The sequence below is a fragment of the Lycium barbarum genome, chromosome 2 (assembly GCF_019175385.1).
Source record: "Lycium barbarum isolate Lr01 chromosome 2, ASM1917538v2, whole genome shotgun sequence".
NCBI classification, from domain to species: Eukaryota; Viridiplantae; Streptophyta; class Magnoliopsida; order Solanales; family Solanaceae; genus Lycium; species Lycium barbarum.
The window spans coordinates 101,807,997-101,832,780 of record NC_083338.1 but is presented as its reverse complement, the minus strand read 5'-3'; the positions used below and the strand labels follow the sequence as shown (position 1 = coordinate 101,832,780).

At 39.7% G+C, this 24,784-nt stretch overlaps 1 protein-coding gene across 1 annotated transcript; it reads right to left on the bottom strand.

The window, feature by feature from the left end:
- Positions 1-22,517: 22,517 nt before the first annotated feature.
- On the bottom strand, positions 22,518-24,484 carry LOC132626697 (transcription factor MYB78-like). Its single transcript, XM_060341647.1, has 3 exons — positions 24,111-24,484; positions 23,570-23,699; positions 22,518-23,473 (listed from the first exon to the last, which is right to left on the bottom strand). The coding sequence occupies exons 1-3, from the start codon at positions 24,310-24,312 to the stop codon at positions 22,831-22,833; spliced, it is 975 nt and encodes a 324-aa protein (XP_060197630.1). The 5' UTR covers positions 24,313-24,484; the 3' UTR covers positions 22,518-22,830.
- Positions 24,485-24,784: the final 300 nt, after the last annotated feature.

Sequence of the window (24,784 nt, the reverse complement as noted above, 5' to 3'; positions counted from 1 at the left end):
ATATCCCTTTCATCATCCTTCCACCTTCTACTCGTCTGACCATCCTCATCTCCCCCGTCATAATCCGAAGGATACGAATACTCTGGTAGCTCCTAATTGACTGAAGGCTAAGACAGAGGGCTAGATACCTCCGTAACACTTACACTTGTGGCTGCTCTGACGTAATGCACAATCATAGGAGAAACTGGAGGGACCAAATCTGGTCCAGCCTCAGGAGCCTCCTGCTCTACTGGTGTCTCATACGAACCCTCTGACGGGACCGTCTCATAGCTATCTTCTGACGGATCCTCCTCCATAGAAGCCACTGGCTCTAGGGGAGTCGTCTCAATCATTTCCACAGAAGTATCTGACTCAATGGAGTAACTAAGAATCCTCCTAATCTGTCCTGGTACCCGTGGTCCGGAGCCCACCCTAGGGGCCTTTATTGCACCCCCACTATCAGAAACCGTCCTCTTCATCTATATCAATCTGCACTTATCTAACAGGAAAAGAGGGTCAGGAATAATTTTTCCTAGACTCTGGCTCTATTGCACGCTCTAAGATAGAAAGAAAGGTCAATCATTCCTAAATGCCCCACAGCCTCCTGTTTATAAGTGTGGTGCGCTTCACACGCATAAACATGACTCTACTAGACATGGTCTGTAGACAATCTTAGGACAGAACTGCACTGATACAACTTCTATCACGACCCAAGCCGATGAGTCGTGACGAGTGCCCGACCTCTACCGACCAAGCACCCTTAAACTCGCACCTGGATCTCACTGTGCAATAGGGTAGCCCATATATAGTTTATAACTGAGTTATACTAACTCCTGTAAGATTAACACAATAGACTCTGCATCAAGAACTCATAACTAGCATATATATATATAAATAGATGCTGAGGATAATGGTGCAAGACGACTAGGCCGCTACGTATACTGTACAACAAAAGTAAGAGCCGACAAGGCTACATAACATCCAAGTTATAAACAACTGTCTACAGACCTCTATGGAGCACGAGCTATAGAAAGGACAGGACAAGACCCCGTCATACCCATATATACATGTCAAAATAGCATACCAAAAGGGACTGCGGCTCCGAACCAAGTGGAGCGCACTGACTGCAGCTATATGCAAGACCTACTGAGCTAGATCCTCTGTCTGGCTACCTGAACCTGTGGGCATGAACGTAGCATTGGCAAGAAACGGACGTCAGTATGAAACAGTGGCTAGGCTAAAGAAAATATATGTATATCATGCATGTGCTGAAAGATACTGATACTTTGATATATCTCTTCTGTCTCTCTATGAACTCAAGGACATAGGGAGGGGATATGGCCCCTCAAAAGGATTAACACAACACTCGGAAGCTACGCAACAATATGATAAGCTCTACTTTGATAAATATCTAGTGACAAGGTTCATTAAGCTCTTACCATATATGGAATCATGCCAAGAAAAGAAGGAATAGCCTTAACATACCTAAAGCTTACTTCTCGACTTTCCAACCTACTTCCTTTCTTGCAATCTACATAAAATCATTCGTAGTCTCATAATCTACATATAAAACCATTCATACTATTGTTAGGCTCATCTTCATATGCTTGTCTTAAGTCTTCAAATTAAATCCTCTTAGAATCTGTCAAAATTCGGGCAGCATCTCCTCTGTTTATATCCCTAGCCCAAAATCACAATACCAACAAAACAACAATAATAGAAACACTAAGATAAGCAACACCGTCATCCATACCAATATACTCAATAAAACATCCCACACGATGTTTACCCAATTTCTCAACCAATCAATCGACTTTACGAAGCTTTAGCAACTAAATCTCCATAATACGATTCATAATATCAATAGTAAAGAATATCCTTACGTCAATAGAGGTTGGAAAAGCTTGAAATCTCATTTATCTTCAATAGATTCCTTCGTCCCGTCAAGATTTGATGTTTAGAACAAGAACTACGAAACCCTATACGCTTCCCGAGCCTCGTTGATGGCTAACTTTAACACTTTATGACCAAAATTTGCATATGGGCTTGTAAGAACATGTATCTATGTTGTAGAATGCTCTAGAGTTGGTAAATGATCTAAAAAATGACCAAGATGGCCCTTTTATACTTGCCAAAGTCGGTTCCACCGACTTAAAATTAACCCTGCGCGATCGCGCTGGGTAGTGGCGCGGACGGGCTGGGTTGTCTGACGCCCTTCTGCGCATTCGCGCCTAGTGGTGGCACGTTCACACTGACCAAACCTCTGGCCTATCAGCCATACTTGTAACGTCCATAACTCTTTACTCTGATGCCGTATCAACGAGCGGTTTGTTGCATTGGAAACTAGACTTTATGAAATTCAACTTAGCAGGTTGATTTTCTTCAAAACTCTTCATATGGTAGAATATATTCTTTCCCCAAGTTGGTTCATACTTTGTCGTTCAAAGTAACTCTCATCTTTTTCTGAAGTCATACTAACTCAACTTCTTCAACTCATTTCCTTATACGACTTCCCGGTATTCCTTATGTGCATCCCTTACTCCTAGAATATACTCAATAATGCTCCGCTCCTTGTTATGCCCTATTTTGAACGGGTCCAAGATAGTTTGCAACTTCACGGTTCTTCTAACTGGTTTTAAAAGGGTTAGAGTCGCCACCTTATTTTTTAGGAAAATCAGGAAACCTATATGTATTTGTGTGTCTACTCCATTTTAGTCCACGAAACCTATGAGATTCTAGATAAGGGTTTTATTACCCCGAGGGGAAGGTATTTAGCATCCCTCAGAGCCTGCCCGAAGACAGTCCTTAGACTTAGTTTAACTGAACACTAGAGGGGGATTATTTATCTGTTTATCATTATTATTACCTGTTTTCAAAATGTTATGACTTTATGAAAAAACTACACTAGGTGATAATATACTAAGTATATACAGTGTAAAAAAATGTATTTATATCAAGTATTCATAAAGAATGTATAGTAAAAAAGAATATATAAAAGAGTATAAGGAGAATGTACCTCGTAAGTATAAAAGTATACCTGTTAGTACGAAGAGTGTATATATGTTAGTGTAAAGAATGTGTAACTATGTTAAGAATATATTAAAAAAAAAAAAAAGACTATGTAAAAATAAATATATCAAGGATATAAAGAATGTGCGTCTATGTAATGTGCGTCTATGTATATTAAAAGAATGTATGTATATTAAACATATAAAGAACATATTTCAAGTGTAAAAGAGTGTACGTCAAACCTAAAATGTATAAAGAATTGTATAATTAGGTATATTAGTGCATAAAGAATGTAAAAATAATGTACGAATATTCATTGGTGTAAAGATTTTATATAACGAAATTATTCAGAAAAGTGGAGTTTATTTGACTTGTTCTACCGTTTAGTTAAAAAGAGTTTTTGTTTAATGAATATCCTATCAAAAGAATAAGGAACAAAATAATTGTAAAAAGTATTGGTAAAAAATAAGTATAAGGAATTGCGGATAAAAAATGAGTGAAAATGTGTAATGCCTCTAAAGAATAAAAGATTTGTAAATGGACGACTTAATATTTGCCTAGCGTCAAAAGGTGGATTTAACTTAATTAAAATATGTATTAGTGTACACGAAACAATATAAAATGTAAGTTGTATTAAGAGTGTATAAAGAATATAAAATAAAATATGGACTAGTATTTTTGCCTAATCATCAAAAGTGTGAATTTATTTAACAAAGTATTTATACCAAGTCAATTTAATCTAGTTATGAAAGTACTGACGGCCTAAGTCTTGCCTAAAGCGAATGACAATTTTAAGTTTAACAACCAAGGCGACAAGTAAATAAATATATCAACCCGTCATTCCAAAAATAAAGTTTTCACTATACTATGAGTTTATGTTTTGTACAGTTATATAAAAAGAATGCGGAAAGTAAATACAAACAGTGATTCGATGAAATCTTCAGATTCCTTCCAAGTGTCGTCTCCGGGATGTATCTCCGGGTACCTGTATAAACACTTAGTAAAAATGTTAGTAAGAGAATAAATAACTATCGAATGAATTAAAGAAATAATGAATAAACTTAAAATAAAAAACTCGTCTTTTGTACATGGGAGGCCTTGGAAATCGACGGAAATTTCTTCATCGGCCATTTGGGGTAATATTTTCCCAAAGCAGTTTAGTAAATAATAAAAAGGGTGAAAGTGTCAACAACAGTTTTAAGCAACACAGTCATAGCCGAGAAAGGTTTAAACACAATACGAATAGCCGCCGAAGTAGCATTTCTCGGCCACAAAACCAACAATATTTACCAAATATAATTTAAGAAATAGTCCAATAATAACAATAGTAGCAGAAAATCCGAGTAGCAGCAGTAGTAATGAAGAAAACTCAGTTGGGGTTGCCAAAAAAAGTTCGAACAGTGCAATATTAATACACAAGCAACAACAACCAAAATATAAACACGGACATCAGTTAAATACGCAGACAAATCAACCATCGAATGGCCAGTTAACAATAATAATGTAAACAGACTTAGGCATCCGGAAAATGGCAACTCCATCTAAAAGCAATCAAATCACAAAAATTAAAACAAGCCGGATAAGCCATAAAGCAAGCAAAAACAGAGCAGAACAGTATGTTTTCCGGTGATAACGGCGGAACAGAGGAAGATGAGAGAGCGCAGCGGGAGAATTGAACCATTTTGATACGCTTTTTCTGAAATTATGCAATTGTGCTCTAAATTACTCAGAAAGTCATAGGATGTCTGTATAACCTTCGTAGATGATATTATATGTTTAGAGGGCACAATTTGAGCCCGCCGCCTTATTTGTTCTGAGGCGGGCCCACTATTTACGTTTTTGCCCCTAATGTGTTAAAGCTTCCTTTTTAAGCGATTTTTGAAAGAAATGTTTTAATTACCCTACTAATCACTTAACGAATATTATTTTAAATATTCTGTTAAATATTATAAATTATTTTGACACTCGGAATGACTTCGGGAAAGCTATACTTCTGTAATTTATTATGATATCTGAAATACATTTATTATGATTCCGTCCGACCCCATTGGATTTGTTTGTCTTTGATACGCTTCACCGAGTCTTTGAAAACATTTATTATATTTTTAAATTGCATTAGTCTCTCACTACTCCATTCGTGGATGTCCCAATGTTTCCCACACTGAGCCCGGGCCAGGATATGTTGTCAAGCGTAATTCTCTGCATTGTTCGCCGCGTCCCGATGTGAGGGGGCAGGTATACGCGTACATGGGTCTGTGGAGTATGATGTGCCATGTCCGCCTATTCTGATCTGATCTGTTATGGCCATTTTGATATGACATTATATGATACGGGGCCACGCCCCTTTTTCTGATTCCTCTGTATAGTGGCACCAGCGTCGGGAGGGTGGCCACATTCTGTCTGCCGAGTCCCGTGGCAGGGACCGGATATGATATGATATGACATATGTTTCTATACACATTCTGTCTGATTTGGAAATATGCATTTGACACTCTGGATTTTGTACCCATTTTCTGTAATCATTATGATTTGACTTCTGTGATTCCGCTTTACATATTCAGTACATATTTCGTACTGACCCCCTTTCTTCGGGGGCTGCGTTTTCATGCCGCGCAGGTACGGACGACAGGTTTGCTGATCCGCACGTTTAGGATCCCATTTCTGCTATTTTGGGGCGCTCTCTTCTACAGAGCCCATCTTTTGGTACAGTCTGTCACTGCTATCTGGATATGTACTTTGTTCAGGGTATGACGGGGCCCTGTCCCGTCTTATGATTATGATATGTTCTGTAGAGGTCTGTGGAAACATCTGTGTGGGTTCTGTACATATGTTTGGGATGTTTTGTTTTATGATAGCCTTATCGGCTTCTCTGTGCCAAGTCTGCTCTTCTGCTAAATTCTGTAGCATCCATTAATGTTATTACTATATTATTATTCTGATAATATGCTAATTTGGGTATCGGGTACGTATAGGTGCCCAGCTAGGGCACTAGTCGCGGCCCACGGGGTTGGGTCGTGACAAAAGTGGTATCAGAGCAGTTCGTCCTCGGAATGTCCACAAACCGTGTCTAGTAGAGTCTTGTTTATCGGTGTGTTGTGCACCACGCCTATAAACAGGAGGCTACAGGGCATTTAGGATACTACCCTTCTTTCTGTCTTAGATCGTGCGATAGAGCTGTGTTATCAGGATGACCCCTCCCTAACGAGTGGCTATGTTTGCAGATATGCCTCCAAAAAAGGCAACAGCGGCCCAAAAGGCCAAGTCAGCAGCCTTGGGAGAGACTAGCCGGGTCCAGAGGATTACCAGGGCCCAGGCACATATTGCTCCGGGGACTTTGCCCCAGACAGAGGGTTCGTCTACACCGCCACTCATGGAGGAGATTGGGGCGGCCGCAGCCGCAGATCGGGGGGCGGCTCCACCGCCAGCTCCCGCAGTTCCAGTACCTGAGCCTCCAGCTCCACGGCCAGGCACTGAGGATCAGTCTATGAGGGAGGCAGTCCAGTTGCTGACGAGACTTGTGGCAGGGCAGGTTCAGGGGCATGGACTGGGAGGTGACCGGGCAGTCAGGCGTGATAGTTCGAGAGCCCATGAGTTTTTGACTTGTAACCCTCCAGAGTTCTTCGGGACAAAGCCCGAGGAGGATCCTGAGGAGTTTATCAGGAAGATGCGACGCACTCTAGATTTGATTAATGCTTCCGAGACAGAGTCAGTCGCGTTAGCTTCGTACCGGTTATATGATGTGGCGGCAAACTGGTACGAGTCATGGGGGCTATCCAGGGGGGACGACGCTCCTCCAGCAGTTTGGGGCGATTTTTCTCAGGCATTTCTTGGACATTTTCTGCCCCCAGAGTTGCGACGAGCCAGATCTGATATATTCTTATTATTGAGGCAGAAGGGCCGCAGTATCCGGGACTACAGTTTGGAGTTTGATTCCTTGGCCCGATATGCACCTACTGTGGTGGCTACTATGGCGGACCGGATGCACAGATATATTATGGGGCTGGATTGGTATTTTGTTGATAGCTGCTTAGTATTGGCTGCTCAGCCCGGTATGGACATTGCCCGTATCCAGGCCCATACCCAGGGCATGGAGGATCGGGGCAGAGGAGGACACCAGCCTGACAGGGGCCAGGATCGGAGATAGCCCAAGAGGGCCAGGTCATCTGGAGATTTTCGGGGCAGACAGCCCCAACAGCCGCAGCAGCCTAGCAAATTTTCATCTCAACCGACGCAGAGCGCGCCTCCCCAGCCTACAGGTCGCAGATTCCATAGCCCAGGGTATTCAGGAGCAGGCCAGAGCTCCAGGGCTTCAGGTTCGCGGACAGATAGGGGTTCTGGTCAGATGAGGCCACCCAGGGTTCATTGTTCTTTTTGCGGCAGATACCATACGGGAGAGTGCTACAGAGCCACCGGTGCATGCTTTTCTTGTGGCCGTCAGGGCCATTCTGTGAGATATTGCCCGTATAAGGGTAGTTCGGGTGGTGCAGCGCAGCCTACCGGATCAGCCGCTGGGTTTTCATCTTCGTCAGTGGCTATGCGCCCTACGGGGCAGGGTATTTCGGCACCAGCGGGTCGCGGCAGAGGCCGTGGTGGAGCTTCTGGTATTAGCGGTCCTTCGAACCGCATTTATTCTTTGGCCAGCCGCCAGGATCAGGAGGCATCTCCTAATGTCGTTACAGGTACTTTATTGGTCTTCTCTCGGTCTGTGTATGCATTAATTGATCCAGGTTCGACTTTATCATATATTTCACCTCTTGTTGCCGGTAAAATTGGTATTATGTCTGAACCTATAGAGCCATTTGAGGTAGCCACACCGATAGGGGACTTTATTGTAGCGAAACAGGTTGATAAAGACTGTTCTGTGATTGTATGTGGCCGTGATACTAAGGCAGATCTGGTAGAGTTAGATATGACTGAATTTGATGTTATTATGGGTATGGACTGGCTAGCTTCCTGTTATGCTAATGTTGACTGCCAGAATAAGGTGGTTCGCTTCCAGTTTCCCGGGGAGCCAGTTATAAATTGGGCTGGTAATACAGCATCGCCGAAAGGTAAGTTTATTTCATACCTTAAAGCAAAGAAAATGATCAGAAAGGGTTATATCTATCATCTGGTTCGGGTGCAAGACTTGGACGCCGAGATGCCGACACTTCAGTCAGTCCCCGTGGTTAGTGAGTTTCCAGATGTTTTCCCCGACGAGCTTCCAGGTCTTCCTCCAGAGCGGGAGATAGACTTCTCTATTGACTTACTCCCAGACACTCAGCCTATCTCTATTCCTCCGTACAGAATGACGCCTGTAGAATTAAAGGAGTTGAAAGAGCAGCTGAAGGATTTGTTAGATAAGGGCTTCATCAGACCTAGTACTTCGCCTTGGGGAGCCCCGGTATTATTTGTGCGTAAGAAGGACGGGTCGCTGCGTATGTGTATTGATTATCGGCAGCTGAATAAGGTAACTATAAAGAATAAATACCCCCTCCCCAGGATTGATGATTTGTTTGATCAGCTGCAGGGCGCTAAGTGTTTTTCGAAGATAGATCTTCGATCCGGTTACCACCAGGTGCGAGTACGAGAGGCCGATATCCCTAAGACAGCTTTCCGGACCCGATATGGGCATTACGAGTTCAGGGTTATGTCTTTTGGCTTAACAAATGCTCCCGCAGTATTCATGGATTTGATGAACCGGGTATTCAGGCCATTCTTGGATATGTTTGTAATTGTATTCATTAATGATATCCTGGTTTATTCTCGGTCTGAGGCGGAGCACGCAGATCATCTGAGATCGGTATTAGGGGTACTCCGGCATCAGAAGTTATATGCGAAATTTTCTAAGTGCGAATTCTAGCTGTCTTCAGTGGCCTTCTTGGGGCATATTATTGCAGCTGATGGTGTCCGGGTGGACACACAGAAGATTGAGGCCGTGAAGAATTGGCCCAGACCTACGACGCCCACAAAGGTACGCAGTTTCCTGGGGTTAGCAGGTTATTACAGGAGGTTTGTGGAGAAGTTTGCTTCGATTTCAGCGCCTTTGACAAGGCTGACTCAGAAGGGAGCTAAGTTCCAGTGGTCTGACGCTTGTGAACGGAGCTTCCAGTTGCTGAAGGAGAAGCTAACTACAGCCCCAGTTCTGACTCTTCCAGAGGGACCGGACGGGTATATTATTTATTGTGACGCTTCTGGCATGGGGTTAGGCTGTGTATTGATGCAGCACGGCAGAGTTATAGCGTATGCTTCCCGGCAGCTCAAAAAGCATGAGAAGAATTATCCTACCCACGATCTGGAGCTCGCAGCGGTAATTCATTCTCTGAAGATATGGAGACACTATTTATATGGCGTTCATGTGGATATCTATACTGATCATAAGAGTCTCCAGTATATTTTCAGGCAGAGAGAGCTTAATTTGCGGCAAAGGAGGTGGCTGGAGCTTCTGAAAGATTATGACGTGGATATTCTGTATCATCCGGGTAAGGCTAATGTTGTTGCCGATGCGCTCAGTCGAAAGTCTATGGGCAGTTTAGCCGATTTACAGCCAGACAGGAGAGAGATAGCTCGTGATATTCAGCATTTGGCTAGTCTCGGGGTTCGTCTGGCCGATTCTGGAGATACACGGATTTCTGTTCGAGGGGTTTCTGAGTCATCCCTCAGGGACGATATTAGGCGGCATCAGTTTGAGGATCCTGTCTTAGCTCGGTACAGGGACACAGCCTATGATAAGGAGAGGACTCCGTTCGAGTTTTCACCGGACGGCACTATGTTATACAAAGGCAGGTTGTGTGTACCGGATATTGCAGGCCTTCGGCAGCAGGTTATGAGCGAGGCACATTATGCTCGCTACTCGGTCCATCCTGGGTCTACGAAGATGTACCATGATCTCCGATGCTTATACTGGTGGGACGGTATGAAGCGGGATGTTGCAGAGTTCGTCGCCCAGTGCCCTAATTGTCAGCAGGTCAAGATTGAGCATCAGAAGCCGGGTGGACTGTTGCAGGAGATGGAAATCCCGACTTGGAAGTGGGAGGTTATTAATATGGACTTCATTACAGGATTGCCTCGCACTCCACGGAAGTATGATTCCATCTGGGTCGTCGTTGATAAGCTGACGAAATCAGCCCATTTTCTTCCCGTCAGGACTACCTATTCCGCCGAGGATTATGCCAGGCTCTATATTAAGGAGATTGTGAAGCTTCACGGAGTTCCCATATCTATTATTTCTGACAGAGGCGCCCAGTTTACGGCGCATTTCTGGAGATCTTTTCAGGAGGGACTAGGGACTCAGGTGAGTCTGAGCACCGCATTTCATCCTCAGAGCGACGGGCAGACCGAGCGCACTATACAGACGCTGGGGGATATGTTGCGGGCCTGCGTTATTGATTTCAGAGGCAGCTGGGATGATCACCTGCCGTTGATTGAGTTTGCATATAATAACAGTTACCATTCCAGCATCCAGATGGCTCCGTACGAGGCTTTATATGGCAGGAAGTGCAGATCGCCGATCGGCTGGTTTGATATTGGCGAGACAGAGTTGATTGGCCCAGATATGGTCCAGCAGGCCGTGGACAAGGTGAAACTTATTCGAGAGCGACTGTTGGCAGCCCAGAGTCGACAGAAATCATACGCGGATAAACGGCGTCGACCGTTGGAGTTTCAGGTAGGCGATTTGGGTATTTCTGAAGGTATCGCCTATGAAAGGCGTGATGCGGTTCGGTAGAAAGGGTAAGCTCAGTCCGCGTTATATTGGGCCTTATCAGATTGTTCGGAAGGTTGGAAATGTCGCCTATGAGTTAGATTTGCCATCTGATTTGGAAGCGGTACATCCGGTATTCCATGTGTCTTTGCTCCGCAAATGCATTGGTAACCCTTCCAGAGTATTCCCTGCTGATGATATTCAGGTGACGGAGCAACTATCGTACGAGGAGCAGCCCGTATCTATTTTGGATCGTCAGGTAAGGAGGCTCCGGAATAAAGATGTAGCCTCTGTTAAGGTCCTGTGGCGGAACGATAATAGGGAGGAAATGACATGGGAGGCAGAAGAGGAAATGAAGAAAAAATATCCTCAATTGTTCCCTATGCCCACAGGTAACCTTAAATCCTGCTTAATTTCATTTCAATGTCAATCGTATGTCCTATGTGTTGTTTGTAAGCATGAACTCCCCCAAAGTATTTTCCAACCCTATAAGATTAATTTTACATTCGAGGACGAATGTTCTAAAGGGGGGAGGATGTTATGACCCGTGTTTTCACACGTTTGGAAAGACTTGAATTACATTGGATTCTTGAGATATAAGATCAATTTGATATTTTGTTGAACATAAGAGTTATGCATGAAAGAATAGAGTCATGAAAGTGTGGGACAAGGCTAAGGGTAATTTTGGAATTTTGGAAATTAGTTTCGGGAATTACAAAATGTGATCCATAAGTATTGGGCTCAAAAAAAAATTGAAGCAAAGTGAGGCCCAAAATGGGGTGCTTGGCCGGCCACTTTGGCTTGGTCCAAGCCCATTTTATGGGTCATGTGCTTGGTCATGTGACCAAGCACTTCAATACTTATATAATTGAAGACTATGATAAGTATGAAAGGAGATAACCAAGAACAAAAAAATAGAAGAGGAGAAAGAAGAGGGTTTCGGGTTTGCTAGGAAAAAATAGGTAGCAAAAATCTTGCTTCAAAAATTTATTTCTTGTTGTTTTCCTACTAAGTCAAGGTTCCTTTGTAACTTGGTATAGTTGGTTTGGAGTGGGGAGCATCCAATTCACTAAAGTGATCATATATCCAAGTGAAGAAAACTTGAAGAAAAGGTAAAAATTTCTACCTTTTATTTGTGTTATGAAGATTTGATTGTGTTGTAGTTTATGGAAATGTGTTGATTGTATGAAGAAATGGAAGTTTGCAAAGTGGGTATGTAGTATATATGTATGGCCGTGTATATACATGTTGTATAGCCAAAAATGTATAGAATTCATGTTGTATTCTAGTTGTGAATGTGATGGAATTTATGTTGAGAATGACAGTGGAATAAATTTGATTGAATGGAGAAAAATAGCATATGGCCGTGTGGTATATTTGACTTGGGAATGAAATGGATTAAGTTTGTTTAGAGTATTGGAGTGTTGTTGTAATGTTTGATATGTAAATGAAGTTAGAATGATATAAGTTTGTATTGAATTGGAATGTAGAAACTTATGTCGTTTTAGTATGATTTTTCCGACATTAAGGAAATGAAGTTATTTGGTTGTTAGTTGTGATGACCATTGATGAATTTGGAAGTTGGAAACTTGTTATGAAGTTGTATGCCAAAGATTTGATGTTTTGCATAAGTTATGATTTTGGCGGAAGATTGTATATCATGTATATCGAGTGTATATCTTAAGGAAAACGATATGAAATGTTTCTAGAACTATATGGTGATGATCATGATGGTTGTTGATTATGAAATTATTGATCTTAGTTGAAAGTTGGGTTGAATTGAAGATTATGTCAACTTGTGAGAAAAATGACTAGTTGAAGGATATTTGTGTTTTTAATGTTCATTGTTGATATTGTTGTTGTCGTTTGGGTTGTTGTTGATGATTTATAGCCGAGTTGAATTCTCGGGGTGTCATATGTATAGGGGAAGTGCTGCCGAAATTTCGGTAGCCAAATATGCTTAAAGTTGAAATAATGGCATTAATAATTCACAATTGGTAAACTTGACCAATTGCAGTTTTTCGATGAAACGGGAAGTGAGTTTGGAAAGGCTTAAGGAGCGTGAAAGGTATGTAAAGCAAACCCAATTCTTCCCTTGGCATGCCCTTAGTGTATTAGGGTCGGATCCGGGCCTCGAAGGACCTCTTGGCCCTCGGAATCCGCAAGACAAAATTTCAGTTTTTCCTTCAGTAGAATTGAACCATTTTGATACGTTTTTTCTGAAATTATGCAATTGTGCTCTAAATTACTCAGAAAGTCATAGGATGTCTGTATAACCTTCGTAGATGATATTATATGTTTAGAGGGCACAATTTGAGCCCGCCGCCTTATTTGTTCTGAGGCGGGCCCACTATTTATGTTTTTGCTCCTAATGTGTTAAAGCTTCCTTTTTAAGCGATTTTTGAAAGAAATGTTTTAATTACCCTACTAATCGCTTAACGAATATTATTTTAAATATTCTGTTAAATATTATAAATTATTTTGACACTCGGAATGACTTCGGGAAAGCTATACTTCTGTAATTTATTATGATATCCGAAATACATTTATTATGATTCCGTCCGACCCCATTGGATTTGTTTGTCTTTGATACGCTTCATCGAGTCTTTGAAAACATTTATTATATTTTTAAATTGCATTAGTCTCTCACTACTCCATTCGTGGATGTCCCAATGTTTCCCACACTGAGCCCGGGCCAGGATATGTTGTCAAGCGTAATTCTCTGCATTGTTCGCCGCGTCCCGATGTGAGGGGGCAGGTATACGCGTACATGGGTCTGTGGAGTATGATGTGCCATGTCCGCCTATTCTGATCTGATCTGTTATGGCCATTTTGATATGACATTATATGATACGGGGCCACGCCCCTTTTTCTGATTCCTCTGTATAGTGGCACCAGCGTCGGGAGGGTGGCCACATTCTGTCTGCCGAGTCCCGTGGCAGGGACCGGATATGATATGATATGACATATGTTTCTATACACATTCTGTCTGATTTGGAAATATGCATTTGACACTCTGGATTTTGTACCCATTTTCTGTAATCATTATGATTTGACTTCTGTGATTCCGCTTTACATATTCAGTACATATTTCGTACTGACCCCCTTTCTTCGGGGGCTGCGTTTTCATGCCGCGCAGGTACGGACGACAGGTTTGCTGATCCGCACGTTTAGGATCCCATTTCTGCTATTTTGGGGCGCTCTCTTCTACAGAGCCCATCTTTTGGTACAGTCTATCACTGCTATCTGGATATGTACTTTGTTCAGGGTATGACGGGGCCCTGTCCCGTCTTATGATTATGATATGTTCTGTAGAGGTCTGTGGATACATCTGTGTGGGTTCTGTACATATGTTTGGGATGTTTTGTTTTATGATAGCCTTATCGGCTTCTGTGTGCCAAGTCTGCTCTTCTGCTAAATTCTGTAGCATCCATTAATGTTATTACTATATTATTATTCTGATAATATGCTCATTTGGGTATCGGGTACGTATAGGTGCCCAGCTAGGGCACTGGTCGCGGCCCACGGGGTTGGGTCGTGACACAGATAATAGTAGACTCAACTTAATAAGTGAATTTAAGAAAATTGAACAAAAGGGGATTGTTAATGAATACCTAGAGAAGTTTGAAAAAATAAAAACTTGGGTGTTAATAAGAAATCCAACCATACCAGAGGAATTCTTCTTAGAATTCTTCATTAAAGGGTTGAAAGAGGATATCAGGCACACTGTGAAGTTACTAGATCCTTCCTCCTTTAGCAAAACAATAGAAAAGGCAAGGCACCAGGAGAAAGTGTTAGAAGCAGCAAATAAGAAAAATAAGTTGCAGTGGAGTAAGGGACCAACAAACTACTACTCATACCAAAGTAAAAATACTGGAGCTATAGTTCCTTATAGGAATACAGAGGGTCCAAAAGGAAATAAGTTGCTTGAGACAAGAAAGGCACAAGGGTTGTGTTACAGATATGGAGAGAAATATCACCAACGTCATCAATACAAACCAAAGGAGGTCAATGCTATGACTACTGCAGTTGATCAGTCAAATGAGGAGCAGTTAGAATAACTAGAAATCCAAGAGATACAAATAGTGCAAAGGCATCAAGAGGTACAAGAAGGGTTGTTGACTGAAGGACAAGGGGAATTGGTACTATACCCAGATGGAGGAATGGTGGAGGAAACTATTAGCTTAAATGCACTCTCAGGGACTGAAGTACCCAATAAAATAACACTTCATGGCAACACAAAGAAGAGTGTCCTATCTGTTCTACTAGATTCAGGCAGCACTTACAGTTTTTTAGATATGGAAATTGCTAGAAAGATTGGGTGTGTGATCAAGGAGGCTAGACTTATGAGAGTGACTATTGCTAATGGAGCTCAAGTTATCAGTAACCACTCATGTTTCAACTTCAAGTGGAATATCCAAGGGTGGTGTTTGAAGACTCAATGAGACTCTTGGGATTTGGTGGTAATGACATGATATTAGGAAGAGACTAGATGAAAGCTTACAATCATATTTTGTTGGGTTTTGTGAAACACATTGCACAGGTGACTCATAATGGGAAGAGAATGGAACTCAGGGGAATTCACAACAGTGCTGAACTTAAAAGTATGTCTTCTAATAGAGTCAAACAACTATTCAAAAACAGCCAAACTATTTGGGCTTACCTATTCACTATTTCATCAACAGAGATAGAGGAGAAGGAAACAGTACCTATCAAGCTTCAACAGTTGCTGGATCAATTTCATGAAGTGTTTGTGGAGCCAAATTCTCTTTCTACCAAAAGAGAGCATGACTATTTCATCCACCTGAAACTAGAAGCAGTGTCAGTAAGCATCAGGCCTTACATATACAACTTTTACCAGAAAAATGAGATTGAAAAACAGGTGCAAGATATGATACAAAATGGGATTATCCAACCTAGCCACTCACCTTTATCTTCACCCGTATTGCTTGTTAATAAAAAGGATGGCAGTTGGAGATTTTGCATTGACTATAGGGAATTGAATAAAATGATAGTTAAGGATAAATTTCCTATACCATTGGTAGATGACCTACTGGATGAATTGAATGGATCAACTATCTTCTCTAAAATTGACTTAAGAGCAGACTATCACCAAATTAGGATGTATGAAGGGGATATACACAAGATGGTATTTAGGACACACATGAGGCACTATGAGTTCAAAGTAATGCCTTTTAGACTTACTAATGCACCTGCTACATTCCAAAGCCTCATGAATCATGTGTTTAAGGCTCATTTGAGGCAGTTTGTGTTAGTATTTTTTGATGATATATTTGTATATTGCAACTCTATTCAAGGACAGTTGGGGCACCTACATCAGGTCCTTCAGATTCTGAGGAAAGAACAACTCTATGCTAAGTTGTCTAAATGTTCCTTTGGGCAGAAGAAAGTTGAGTACTTGGGGCATATAATAACTAAGGAGGGGGTATCCACTGATCCTTCTAAAATTGAAGCTATGGCCAACTGGCCCTTGCCCAAATCATTGAAAACTTTGAGAGGTTTTCTTGGTCTTACAGGTTACTATAAGAGGTTTGTGAGGTCATATGGTATTATCAGCAGACCCTTGACCAATTTGTTAAGGAAAAATGCCTTTCAATGGAATGATGAAGCTACAATGGAATTTGAAGATTAAAGGTAACTATGACAACCTCTCCAGTTCTAGCATTACCAGATTTTACCAAGACATTTATAGTAGAAACAGATGCTTGTTCAACTAGTATGGGGGCAGTCTTAATGCAAGAAGCAGGCCCCGTGCTTTTTTCAGCAAAGCTTTAGCACCTAAGCAATTGGGGTTGTCAACTTATGGAAAAGAGTACATGGCATTACTGTCAGCTGTTGACAGATGGAGTCATTATTTGCAGAGCATTCATTTCATTATTAGGACTGACCATCACAGTCTCAAATTTTTGTTAGAACAAAGGGTTAACACTGTTTTGCAACAGAAAGGATTAACTAAGTTATTGGGACTAGACTATGAGGTTTAATACAAAAAAAGAGCAGAAAACAGGGTGGCTGATGCACTTTCAAGAAGATTAAAGGAGGGTCCTTCACTCAATGCCCTATCAGTGGTTGAGCCTACTTGGATGCAAGAGATCATACTCACTTATGAACATAATCCAGTTGCTACTCAACTTCTTACTGAGCTGATCACTAATTCCTCTAGCAAACCATTCTACGCATTACATCAAGGTATCATAAGGTACAAAAGCAAAATTTGGGTAGACAAGGCAACTGATTTGAGACTTAGAATACTTGTATCATTCCATCAATCACCTTTAAGGGGTCATTCAGGGCAGCTAGGAACTTATAGGAGGCTAAGAATAGTGTTCTACTGGCCTAATGTGAAGGCTGATATATGCAAATGGGTGGCTGAATGTGATGTATGTCAGAGGGTGAAGACTGAGAATGTACACACCCATGGGTTGTTACAGCCATTGCTTATTCCTGAGGCACCATGGCAAGATATTGCTCTTGATTTCATAGAAGGGTTACCCTCATCTGGTCATAAGAATTCTATTCTTGTGGTGGTGGATAGGTTAACTAAGTATGGGCATTTCCTAGCTCTTAAACACCCCTATACTGCCAAAGAAGTTGCTGAATTATTCTTACAGGAGATTTACAGACTTCATGGGTTACCCAAGTCAATTATTTCAGACAGAGATCCTATTTTTACTAGTCAGTTTTGGCAACAGCTATTCAGAACTATGGGTACAAAGCTGAACGTGTCAACAACTTATCATCCACAGTCGGATGGCCAAACTGATAGGCTTAACAGATTCTTGGAGGCTTATCTTAGAGCTACGATTTTTAATGAACCTAAAGGTTAGGTGAAATGGCTTCCTTTGGCAAAATAGTGGTACAACACCAACTACCATACTGCCCTAAAAACTACCCCTTTCGAAGCTTTATATGGTATGCCACTACCTCAGATTCTACTAGGTTTCTTACCCCACTCTACCCATACTGAAGTTGGAGCCGCTTTAGCTCAAAGACAAAGTTTGCTTCAATAGCTTAAGCAAAACTTACACACAGCTCAAGCTCGCATGAAATTTTACGCAGATAAAAATAGGTCAGATCGGGTCTTGAATGAAGGAGATTTTGTGTATCTCAAACTTCAACCCTATCGTCAAGCTTCTGTGACTATCAGACGAAACTTAAAACTAAGTGCAAAGTACTACGGTCCCTACAAAATCACGCAAAGAGTTGACAGTGTTGCTTACTGCTTAACTCTACTAGATAGCTCTCAAATCCACCTCGTGTTTCACGCGTCTCAGTTGAAGAAGAAGATCGGTCCCACCATCGTGATCCAGACAGATCTGTCTGCATGTGGGGTCGATGGTTGTGTTCTCATCCAACCCTTAGCCATTTTACAAGATCGCGTGAAAAAGCGAAATAACGCTGCTGTGGTGCTAGTTCTGGTGCATTGGTCTAATATGAGTGATGCGGAGGTGACGTGGGAGGATTGAGGCTATATCGCCGGTCAATTTCCGGCATTTGTGGCTCAGCTCTGACCTTGAGGTCAAGGTCGTTTTGAAGGGGTTGGCAATATAATGTTTTGATTTGGGAATTTAGGGTTCAAATTGGAAATTTGGGATATTAGAATGAATTGGGGAAAGTGCTATGTGGCAAAGATTTGTGGCTTCCTAGTCCCACGTGAAGAGCACATGCGTAGGTGATCAACGACTGGGATCACAGTTTCATTAAAACAATTCAAGGGCTGAGATTAATTCGTGGATGGGGAGTTAGTTAGGTTTTTAAATATCAAAAATTACAGCTAAGCAAGCAGTTATTGACATGGTATAATCTCATTTCTCTCTCTCCCTCTCTCCCTACTTCTCTCTATTCTTCTTCTCTCTTTCTCTCTTCTTTTTCCCCAATTCTCACTACGATTATTCTCTATTGCAGGAGGATTATTGAGCTTGGAATCTATAGTTGGAGTGGCTAATTAGATTTCATTGTTCATACATTGTATCATCTTATTATCAGTTCTATCAATAAAATCCCCAATTTCGTGTCCTATTATCATCATCACTGTTTCAATTTTGTTTCAATTACAAGTATATTACAGGAGCCGAAAGACCTGACGAGGATCAGCGGCAGAGGGGGAATGAGGTGAAGGAACCGACGAGGATCGGTGGTGGTGAAATCTCTAGATGACTGTTTCCATGGCTGGTGAGTTCAAAGGTGTAACGTGCACCAATTTGAATATCAGACCAACTTTATTGCTATCAAATATTAGGATTGGGCTCTGAACTGTGTTGAAACAAAGATTTTGTAATTGAATAGGAAATCAAGGTCTTCCCATCTTTTTTGGAAAATTCAAGCACACATGAATATGCTCCAGCGGTGGGAGTTGGCGCAGGGAGTAGGTGACGCCATTGTGGTGGTGGGTACAGTGGTGGAGGAGGGGAAATAAATTTTTGTATAAGGTTGTATAATTTTGTATAACAGTGAGTGTGTATAAACATCTCTTATACAAGATTGATACATTGTCTCTAGTAAGTGTATACTATTGTATAATATTGTATATATACTTCTATACAACGTTGATACATTATCTACTCCAGGTGTATAAAATTGTATATTGTTGTTTAATGTTGTATACGGTGAAAAAGCGGCTATGCGGATGTAAATTGAAAATATGGCTACGTGAATGTAATTTCTTATGCTGGATTGTACATTACTGAGATTTTCTCCCTATAATTTGATTTTGAACGAAATAGATCATCAGTCAAAAAAAAAAATATATTAATCAAGTTATGCGCAACGATTCTATAAAAGAAATATTTACCTAATCTAGTTATTTAATATGTAATCGTAGATGACTTTATTTCATAGTATTAATGGGTAATCTTTCATTAATGATACCCTTTCCGTCGTAATTTATGTGAAACTTATTTGACTAGTCACGAAGAATTAATTAAAAAAATTGAAATTATAACATTTTTGAAACTTATAATCTTAAACATGTCATAATATTTTACGTGCCTATAAAAGTTCTCAAATTCAGAAAAGAGTCATTTTTTTTCTAAACGAATTAAAAAGTACCTAATTTGAAACTTTATGTTACAAGTTCGAATACCGTTGACTTCATATATTAGTGTGCATCATATTAATTACCAACTTAAGAAAATTAATAAGATTGGAATTTTGGAAAATATTGTGGGCTGGGGTTGTTGTTTCCCATTATAGGACCGAGTGAGTGACTGGCTTAATATTAGCCTTCGTGGCAATGTAAATTGTTATTAGATGTAAATTGTTATTAGTGTCAAGGCTTGCGGCAATGGGTGCTTCAGTCTAGGAAACCTAGTTGTATTTTAATACTTTATACTATATATTAATTAATCATTATTATTATAGGGGCAGGGGCTAGTAAAGTATACGTGGAGGTCTCTTAACACCCTCTAACTTTGGGACCACTTTTTAGAGGGCTTCTCTATAAAGCACGCGCCCTACAAATATTCCAGCCGCCAAGTGAAACCCACCATATATATATTTAATTTAATATAAAGTATAAATAAAAGCTTTTGTAGTTTTATACGCATCCACATTTCTCCTAAATACAATATTCCATCACGTTTTCAATTATCCATCCCTCTTTCCACGTGTGAGTCAATTTTTCTACTCAACTATTTCATCTCTTCGAAAAAAATCTACCTCCTACCAAACACCACCCTTTTTCGAATTTGTTTGGGATATGAATAGGCAAATACATACAATAGGAAAATGGTGGACACACAGTAGTATAGTTCCTTTTTGTGAAATTTAATTTGAACCCTGTGTCAAAGTAGAGTCATTGAAATTGCAACATTAAACCTCAATACAAAACTATATTAAGGGCCCGTTTGAATTGGCTTATTTTATGTGTTTTTAAGCCAAAATAGTTTTTAAGCACTTTTATAATGTATGAGTAAGATAAAAATATTTTTAAGCATTTATTTTTAAGCCAAAAGACATGAGTTAGAATTCTAACTTATAGCTTATGACTTATAATCCATAAGTTATAATTCCAATCAAACAGGCTGCACCATTTTCCGTTGAGGGAAAACATACCCATGACAAATGTTCATTTCATGTGGGATCTGAAACACTTGTTTTTTTTAGATGGTTGTTACACATAATTTCATAATGTATCATATTGTATTGTACTGTAATGTTTTGATAAATATAAAGTTTTGGATAGTCTAATTATTTTGTTTCTCCGCCCGTTGTTACACAAGATATGTTAGCTAGTATGTACTACAATCATCTAAAAGAGTTGATGGACTTAAGAGTTAATTCATCTAATTTTGTGTGAATTATACATTAAGTTTATAAGGCTTTAAAATAAATTGATGTGTTGGAAACTCCATAAAAAAGATACTGCACAGTTTTTTACAAAAATAAATAATAAATAAATAAATAGTTGAGAATTGTGTACTCAAAGAAGGAGCTATAACTCCGCAAAGAATAATATTATCATTCTTGTGACACGGATGAATTAAAACTCATAATCTTTTGTGACACGACAAAAAGTTTAAACTAGAGTACTCCCCATACTACCAAAAGGTGTGATTCAGATACCTTCATCTTTAATAAGAAATTTTAAATTTGTGTCTATACTGGAAAGACCTTGATAGAGAACACTTAATTTTTCATCTAATATATCTATGCGATGTGAATATGAATTAGTGATTTAGCACCACACTCTCCTTTTTGTCAATCTCTAACAGAAAGAAATAGAAACGGTAGGATAAAAAGAGAACATTATTGATTAACCAGTATATCAGACTTGCTAAACAAATAATTGGACTTTCGAAGTTCCATTGATGATGTTTTTTCCCACTCCCAAGTAGAAAGGACAAAAGATGTTTTTTCTTTTGCTAAAAAAACCACAGGGCCTATAAAAGGTTAGGGAAAATGCATGTATCTTGCGTGTTCCAGATTATTTTTTCTAAAACAAATTCGAAAACCTTAACAGTATTTTATTTTAACTGCAGCTTCGAGAGATGAGAGAGAGAGATGATTGGCAGACATAGAAAGAAAGTTATGAAAAATAATATAAATATGGGAACATTGTCGAGTTCTATGGGCTCAATGAAAACATTGCTCGTACGATGGCAAACAAAGTGCCAAAACAAAAGAAAGATTAATAATGGGGTGTGTCTTAAGAGGTAATTGGGATGTTTAATTATATGTATATTAAATTATAACTAATATCCATTAGTCACTGGTGACATTGGAAGCCACTCAGGTAGCATTCACACAATATGATGATAAGATCACAGTAATGGGAGACTTTACACTAATAAGGGAATGGAATTCCAGCAATTTGGAATTTAACTATTTATAAATACATAAGTGAGAATATGCCACGTCCTTAAATCATTGCTTCTGTACTTTTTTTCCTTAATCTAGAGCAAGGACAAGGATCTTTTAATCTGGTTCAGGCCCCATAGGCTGTGGTTCTGAAATTCCACAACTTGTCTAGAATAACAAGCAACAATGACATTTTTACTAGTAAAGATAGTGGAACCAATTATGCACCCTCCTCCCGCACTTAATTTAATTATACCTATAACCTATTTCCCCCTTCTATAATGCAACCTCTTAAGTTTATTTTAATTAGCCAATTATGAAGAGAATATACATAAACAAGATAAAAACGAAAAGAATGCAAAAAGGAAAAGAAATGTCTAGCTACTACAATATAATCAAAGTGTGGAATCTCATGATTTTTATGTTATTACTTTTCTTATATTTTATTTATATATATTGGTTTCTACCGCGCGCTAGAAAGAAGAATAAAATCGAAAGAATATAGAAGCTTGTTATAATGCAAAGAATATAACTCAAATAACTAGATGTTATAAATAATCAAAACAAAATAAAGATGTTACAAATCAATCCTTTTAACCCCACCCCCTCGATGGAAAAAAAAAACTAAAAATTGAGAAGAAAATTAATGTAACTTTAATTAAACTGTAAAATCCACAACTAATCCTGCATGTCTCTCTCCCAGAAGCTACATGTGTGTGTCCTACATAAGGATGAAATTTGATGCATCCCAATTCTTCTATATGAATCCCCCACCTCTTTAACTTTTTTTTACACGTGATAATATGATGTTTATTTAGAATACAACTTGGTCTTAATTATCCTCAGACGACATTGTTGTTGTTGTTGTTGAGTTGCTGCTGTAAGAACCACATGTCCTCAATATTCCACAAATTGTCATAGAAATTTGCACCGTCCATCCATTGAGAATTCGTGTTTTGCTGATGATCCATAGCTGCAGCTTGGAATTCTAAAGCAGTAGCATGGTGAAAGTAGCCCGTGGGGCTTGTTAAAGATTCTCCAACGTGACACAGTTGACTACTATTTTGATGATGATTTACTTGAAAACAATCTTGCTGATTAACGACGTTACTGCTAACTTGGGGGTAATTGTAGCAACTATCAGTGAGGTCAGAAACAGGTGAAACTTGCGTTCCAAATGAGTTTTCTGATGAAGCTGCCGTGCTTGAATTAGTGACTGCAGCAGTGTTATTGCTGTGATCAATTGGCACCATGTTTGGATTAATTGTTTGATGATGAAGCACTTGGTCGGAGGCGGTGGCACCGGCAGCTGCTTGAATTCTCTCCACTAGCCTCGGCATCCATAGATAACGCATGGTATCCTTAAATTGCTTGCTGTTCACGTCACATTTCAGCTGTTTCGCATGTTTTTGCACTCGCGTTCTCCAATAATTCTTGATCTCGTTATCTGTTCTTCCTGGCAAATGCTGAGCGATTTTTGACCACCTACACTCATATAACATATATAATTGATCAGAATTGAGTAATACCGAAACAAGAATTGATAACTGTAAAGTCGATCATGTTTAAAATGAAACATACCGATTGCCCCAACGAGAATGTAGTTCAAGAATCAAAAGCTGTTCTTCAAGAGTGATATTTCCACGTCGAACATCTGGGCGGAGATAATTCAGCCATCTCAATCTACAACTTTTCCCAGTTCGCTTTAGACCTGTTACAAATACCATGCCATAGAAATATATTATATTTCTGAGATTAATTATTCGTAAAGTTCAGAACACAAGAGCTTGATGGAACTACGTATCAATTGCCTTTTCTTTCCCTTCTCTTTTTAAAAATATTTTTGCACCCAATTATACCTCCTTTGCTTTATCTTTATTACATTTGGATGAGTGCTTCTCTGCTTTTAAAAGATTACCTAGTACGGAAAGGAATTATAAACCACACACACACATCCTTATCTAGCACGAAACTTCCAACTTATCCACCCATGGTTAGAAATTATACCAAGAAAACCCCATTTCTTGAGAAGAAAATTAATATCTAACCAACTCAACAATTTACTATACAAAAAATAGGTACTTAACAAAAACACTTAAGTATAATGATTTAAATTAATTACCAGCACAACGGGCAAGTGAATTCCAGCGACCTTCACCATGATGAGCTATGTAATTCATGAGGGTGAAGTCTTCTTCGACAGTCCATGGACCTCGTCGGAGGTCCATGTCTTCTTCATGCTGTTGAAGATGGTTGCTATTAATGTTCTTATTGTTACAATTAGCTACACGGCTCAAACCGACTTTAACATGGTGACGATCCATCAAGATTAATGATTTTACTCTAAACGGAGAAACTGATTGATTGATGGAAAAAAAGGTGTTGATGGATGGATCAAATTAAAGAGAGATGGAGGAAAAAGGTATTTTAGAGAGAGAGAGAGATGAGATGAGATGAGATGAGAAGAAAGATGTATGTTTGGATTACTATATGAGAGAAGGTGGTGGGGCTTTTATAGATATGTAGAAAGAGATAGGTTGGAGAAAAATTGTGACAATTTTAATGAAAAAGGTGGCATGTGATTGTGAGTGAAGGATGAAGAATTTGAACTAGCTATCCACAAAGCCGCAATACGGAATTAAACTATAAGTGGTCTTTTGTGCACGCACTAAATTATTTCGGAATTATAATTTCAAGATTATAATTTTGAGATTAATTTATCCCATTTGGGAGATGGGATAAAATAATTCTAATAATCCCAAGGTTAATGAAATAAGATGGGATATCTCATTTTTA